The 6,192-nt window shown below is 35.6% G+C and overlaps 1 protein-coding gene and 1 non-coding gene across 2 annotated transcripts; both read left to right on the top strand.

Annotated features, from left to right (window-relative positions):
• Positions 1 to 2,228: 2,228 nt before the first annotated feature.
• LOC148846017 (large ribosomal subunit protein uL22y-like) lies at positions 2,229 to 4,873 on the top strand. Its single transcript, XM_088953213.1, has 7 exons — positions 2,229 to 2,355; positions 2,459 to 2,495; positions 2,774 to 2,814; positions 3,849 to 4,079; positions 4,183 to 4,285; positions 4,382 to 4,449; positions 4,643 to 4,873. Exons 1-7 carry the CDS (start codon positions 2,236 to 2,238, stop codon positions 4,709 to 4,711), a joined length of 669 nt encoding a protein of 222 aa, XP_088809339.1. The 5' UTR covers positions 2,229 to 2,235; the 3' UTR covers positions 4,712 to 4,873.
• Positions 3,393 to 3,523, top strand: LOC148846018 (small nucleolar RNA snoR74). The gene has a single exon (XR_016102766.1). It is a non-coding gene; the product is annotated as a small nucleolar RNA snoR74 (small nucleolar RNA).
• Positions 4,874 to 6,192: the final 1,319 nt, after the last annotated feature.

The raw sequence follows: 6,192 nt of genomic DNA on the forward strand, positions 1-6,192 counted from the left end.
AACCTTGTCCCATCTCACAAAAGTGGGTGTTTTTCACTAGAGGTAGGGGTGCTCACGGTTCGTTTTTTTTAACTGAACCGGTACTACTGGTTTTTAGAAAATTGGTAATCGAAGCCAGTCAATTAATCGGTTGACCGGTTTGGTTAACCATGGGTTCGGTTTATCGATTTTTCAGTTTTTTAATTTTTACAATATATTATAAAATATATATAAATGTATAATAAAAAAATAGGTAAATTACAAAGACACCCCTGTACTATGGTGTTTGTGACAAAGACCCCTTAAACTTTAGTTGTTAGACAAAGACCCCCTTCCGTTAGTGTTCCGTCAGTTATCTTTAAAAAAATATTTTTATTTAACTATTTTATTTTTTAAATCCCCAAATTACCCTTTTCTTAATTATTTGAATGGTGAGAAAGATATCTTCGACCAAACCGCCATAGATACCCATCACCACACTAAAACCGTAAAACGTAAAGCAAGAACCATTAGGAACCTGGTTCATAAACGTACTGAGAATCTAAAAGAGGACAACACGTAGGATCCAAGAAGTGACTCTGCACTAATGCCTTTGACGACATAAAAAATAATCACGCGCTCCAAATTCTGCAACAAAAAAAAGTTAGAATTCAGTATTCCCTACTACGAAGCCACACGCATAATCTCAACTTAGAATTATGCTTAAGAAACACACATGCACATTGAGTTTATATCTTGGATCAATTTGTCCAAAGTTGCAAGAAGAGGAACTTTCCTTGATGACATTCCATTACAACAAAAATAGTCTGGTTTCCCTGAAATTCCATTGCACCTCTTCACTCGAATGACCTTCTTCTTATCAATATAAACTGATAGCACCAAATGCTTCAACCCCTCTTCTCCGCTACATCTGATCAAAATGTCGTGAGACATCTCACTATTGCAGAATTGCTCTTTGATCAAATACGGTGGGTTGCCTGAGAAATGTTCTATTCGTGATACTAGAGAGAACTAGGCAGCTGGAAAGATACCCGATTTGATCTTCTTGTCGATACAAGTGACTGCATCTGCATTTTGGATCAAAGGGATCAATGGTATTAGATGACGACAACCCTATGTTGAACTACCTCCGCAAGAAGAGTCGTTCACTTGTATGGCATATTTGCTGACACAAGAAACTCTCTCTCATTACAGAAAGCACCCAAATGAAGAAAATCAGAATTTAGAGATGTGTTCTGATATCAACGGTCTTAAAGTTAGATTTTTTTTGTTCCTTTTCTGGTGACAATCAAATGTGTTTTGGGTAATTAGGTTTTAAGAAAAAATGGTAAAATTAAGAAAATAGAAAAAGTTTAGTAGGGTATTTTGGTAATTTAACATCTTTCGTCATCTGACTTGCCAGTTAAGGGGGTATTTGTCACAAAGTAAAGTACAGGGGGTCTTTCTTGCAAATTAAATTATAGGGGGTTTTGTCACTGACCCCATAGTACAGGGGGTCTTTTATATATATATATATATATATATATATATATATATATATATATATATATATATATATATATATATATATATATATATATATATATATGTATAGAAGTATATGTATATCGGTCGGTTCGGTTAACCGCCGGTTTTCTATATTGGTTTACTAAAAGCGAACTGACCGGTTCGGTTAATCAATTTTTTGGATTTTTTGCTCAGCCCTAAGAGGTAGGGGTGTCCATGAAAAACTAAAAAATCGAACCGAACTGAGAAAACAGAATCGCAAAATGCGATTAACCGAATCGGTTGGTTCAATTTCAGTTCGGAATTTTTGAAGAACAGAAGGACCGGTTCGGTTTTCGATTAACCTATAAAAAAACCGACTGTTAACCGAATTGACCAGTATATATATTTATATGTATATTTTATAAATACTTTTAATATATGTCACATATTTTCTATGTATTTTATATAAATGTATATATTCATTAAATATAAATATATACTTATATTATATTTATAATGATCTATTTACAAATATATTATATATTTTTAAAATATTTATAATATATTATATATCATTTATTATTTATAATATAATATTGTATATATGTTTATATAATATATATTATAAATATAAAAAACCGAAAAACCGAAGAATCGAACCGGTCAAAAACCGAAACCGGCGGATCGGTTAACCGGTTGTACGGGTTCGGTTTCGGTTTGGCAAAATAAAAAAACCGGAACTACCGGTTCGATTTACAAAAAGGGGCCATGGTTCGGTTAACCGAACCGTGGACACCCCTAGAGGTAGAGCCGCCGCATTGCTCCCGCTCTCTGAGGAAGGAGAAGGACGAACCCCTCTGGGCTGCAGATTGTAGCAGAGCAGTCATGGTCGGTGTCGGTTTATGCGTTATTTCATCTATCTTCTTTGTCTTACCTTTTTGATTCCTCGTCTATTCTGTAAAGTTTCCAATATTTTCTCTCCATCTTTCAGGTGAAGTATTCCAGGGAGCCGGACAATCCAACCAAGTGTAAGCATTTTAGAGCTGTCATTCTCTAATTCTTAGTTACTTTTCAATTACTGTTCGGATGTGCCATAAACATTCTAGGGTTTTTCAGTGTCGCCTTGCGTTGCTCCTGAAAAACCTTTTTTTTTTTTTTTTCTGAGGTTTTTTTTTGGCGCCTTTCTTGCTACCAGTACACTATATTTCACTGGATGTATTGCTCTTATGTGCTTTTCTCCGAACAGTGTTTTTGATTTATTTTCGCTTCGCGTGCTCTGATTTGTTTCCTGGCGTTCATTTTGCAGCCTGCAAGGCCAGGGGCTCGGATCTAAGAGTTCATTTCAAGGTGCGTTGATCTGAAGTTGTTCTTACCTCTCTGCTTTCGTTGAATTGCTGATTCGAATTGTAATGCGTTTTTTTTTTCATTATGGTTTTGTACTTTTGTTCTCAACACTGTATCATCATTGTTATTTGTGAAAATGGAAAAAGAAATTTGGCTCATGGCTTAGTACTTGGGGTTGTAGAGAAAACTTGTTATTGCTATTAATTTTTTGTTTGCTTATAAGGTTTAATGGACTAGCATGATTCAAGATCCTTTGCCCTGGTGATGATCCGATCTGCTGTACTGCGTAGAAAATGAACTAGATACACTTTTTGTTAATAGAGTCCAAAAGTTTGAATGATGAAATGGGACGATTATAACCATTTGATCAAGGACTGAAACTTTTATATATGAACATTTGTTATGCTAGGAACATGGATTTATGAGTTAGTTAGCTCTGCTGATGAATTGTGAGTCTGTATTTCTATTTGGGGTTCAACTAGCATGCCAATTAATTTGTCATACTTGTTTGGTTACTTTCTTCTTAGAACGAGGCAATGCTGAAACTTGCATTGGTTCTTTTGATTGGTTTCCACACCTGATGAAAAGCAGGGTCCTGTTGCCCATGTGAACAGGTCTCTCGTAAACTTCAGGGAAATTGTTCACATTGTTATTGGGTGAACCTCTGTAAGTGGTTTTGATGACAGAAGGTTCAGTAAATGATGTTACATTATAAACACAATTTGATGCTTTATTTGGGGTTCAACTAGTGTGCCAATTAATTATCATACTTATTTGCTTAACATTCTCCTTTGAGGAAGGCAATGTAGAAAATTGTAATGATTTTTTTTTTTAATATATGAAAAAGATTAAGAATTGTTCTATTTTTTCTTAAGATGTGTTGAGTTCATTATTCAAATTACTGGATCTTAACTGTCTTAACTGTACAAGAAGGTATAATTAGTACATTGCATACTTTGTGCATTTACTGTTTTTTTTTTTTTCTTACTTGGATGTTTTGGAAATACAGAACTCATGCCCTATACTTATTTTCTCAGAACACCCGGGAGACAGCACATGCAATTAGAAAGTTGCCTCTGGCCAAGGCTAAGAGGTATTTGGAGGATGTGTTGGCCCACAAGCAAGCCATTCCATTCCAACGCTTCTGTGGTGGTGTTGGTCGAACAGCTCAAGCTAAAAACCGCCATCCAAATGGGCAGGGACGCTGGCCTGTTAAGTCTGCCAAATTCATTCTAGATTTGCTTAAGAATGCTGAGAGTAATGCTGATGTATGCTTGATTCTAGATAGTTATTGATTTTCTTTTTTCTATTTTTTTGCAGTTAAACTATATACATGCTAAAGCATACTTAATACCATTATTTTTTTTCCAGGTGAAAGGTTTGGATGTGGATTCGCTGTATATTTCACACATCCAGGTAAACCAGGCCCAGAAGCAGAGACGCCGCACATACCGTGCTCATGGGAGAATTAATCGTGAGTTTTTTTTTTTAATTTTGTTTTAAAATATTACATTATTTTTTATGGTTTTGGCTTCTGGCTCTTAAATGTGATTAATTATTTTTTTCACAGCCTATATGTCTTCTCCTTGCCACATTGAGTTGATTTTGTCTGAAAAGGAAGAAACAGTGAAGAAGGAGGTAATCAGTATCATTTTATCATTTAAATATATTTATGGGATAAACTGAAGAACTAGGGCATGGAAATGACGGTTTGTGTTGTGTGATTGTGAATAGATTAACCGACTCAGAAGTAATTTTGCTTTTCTGTAGCAAAACAACACTTTGTATTTAGTTTTTTTTTTTCTTATGTTGGATCATTTTGCTTTTGCAGCCTGAGACTCAGTTGGCTCCAAGAAAAACTAAGAAGGCTCAAGCTCTAAGAAGTGGTGCTTCTTCTTGAGTGTTTTGTCCGGGGGATGGTTCCTAGTAGTTCTTAATCGTTTCATTGTCCTCTTTCCCAGACTTTAGTTTCTTAAAAATGTTTTGTTTTTTAGTACTGTTGGTGTCTGTTGAAACCAATCGCTTTTCTGATTTATATTTCATCAGTGTTCTATTTGGTTTACTTTTTGGGTGGAATTTTTTTTATAGTTATTAAATTAGCAGTGGAAAAATCTGCAGTCTGCACACGTAATTCCTCAAATTATCTTCAGAAGATGCCTTTTGATGGATTAATTCGACAAAACAATCATCATGTGGTCTAGTAAACTACTCGAATTCAGTTATAGTCTACTAGACAAGCAAAATATTTGAAGTTGAAGCTGGGATGGCAGCCAGCAGTTTTACCATTACACTGGATAGTAGAAACAGTGTCATGGTTGCATCATTTGTCAAAATACCTGCTTAGAGCCTTGGAACTGTGATTAGAAAATATCCCATGATCCCATTCTTTTTGATAAGGGTCACGCCCCTACTGAATGGACCGGAGTTATGGTTTCCGTGGAGGCCATGGATTCAGCAAATCCAGATGATTCCCTCAAAACTATTCAGCAACAAAGTGAATTCTTTTGTAGATGGACTGTAATTTAATTAAAACTTGTCAAGTGCCATGAAATTCTAAATTACTTGCAGTAACTTTTGAAAAGTTTCTGTGACGGCCTTTTAAGTTAAACCTCTTTTTTTCCCCCTTTTCTTGGTAAACTGTCTTTGAGCCTCCTGCCTAGTTGCTTTTAGATGCAGGAAGAAACTTCTGTGTTTCCATTTTGATAAACAAGCATCTGATTAATTACCATTCTTTGATATCATTTATAAACATGCCATAAAGGGCCCACACATGGTGCTATGGATCATGAAAATGGTAGTCTTTTATTTTAAGGGGAAAATCTATGGTATGGGAAAAGTATCATTTTCATATCATATCGGATGACTTCAACCAATCCACATTCAACTTGTCTCTTTCGGTGAATATGGCTTATCCTAGGTGGCCAGTTTCAAAAACAACCATGTAAATCACATTTCAAAAAAAGTACTACCCTTATGGTTTAGTCAATTGACTAAGTACATCTCCATTGTTTGGCTATTATCTAATGCTACCCCTATTGTTTTTGACAATTGATTAACTCTACCCTTAACATAAGCATCTGTTAATATTCCACCAAAACTTGTACATACACGTGACATAAATTTTTTTTTTTGAAACTCAATTTTACCATTTGTCCCTTTCCCTCTCCCTTCTCCTCCTTCACTGCCTTCTTACTTTTAGCAGTGACAAATCAAGTTGCCTTGGTCCTTAACCAGCAGTAGCGATAGCCCCTCACTCACTCACTCACTTACTTGCTCGCCCGCTTGCTTACTCACTCTATCTCTCTCTCTCTCTCTTCCCCATCGTTCTCTCTCCCTTGTTTCATCACCACCCCTCAACTCGAGTTGCAAAAATGGACCCCT

This window comes from Nelumbo lutea, chromosome 7, assembly GCF_056320005.1.
Source record: "Nelumbo lutea isolate HS-2025 chromosome 7, American lotus-T2T, whole genome shotgun sequence".
In the NCBI taxonomy this organism is placed as follows: domain Eukaryota; kingdom Viridiplantae; phylum Streptophyta; class Magnoliopsida; order Proteales; family Nelumbonaceae; genus Nelumbo; species Nelumbo lutea.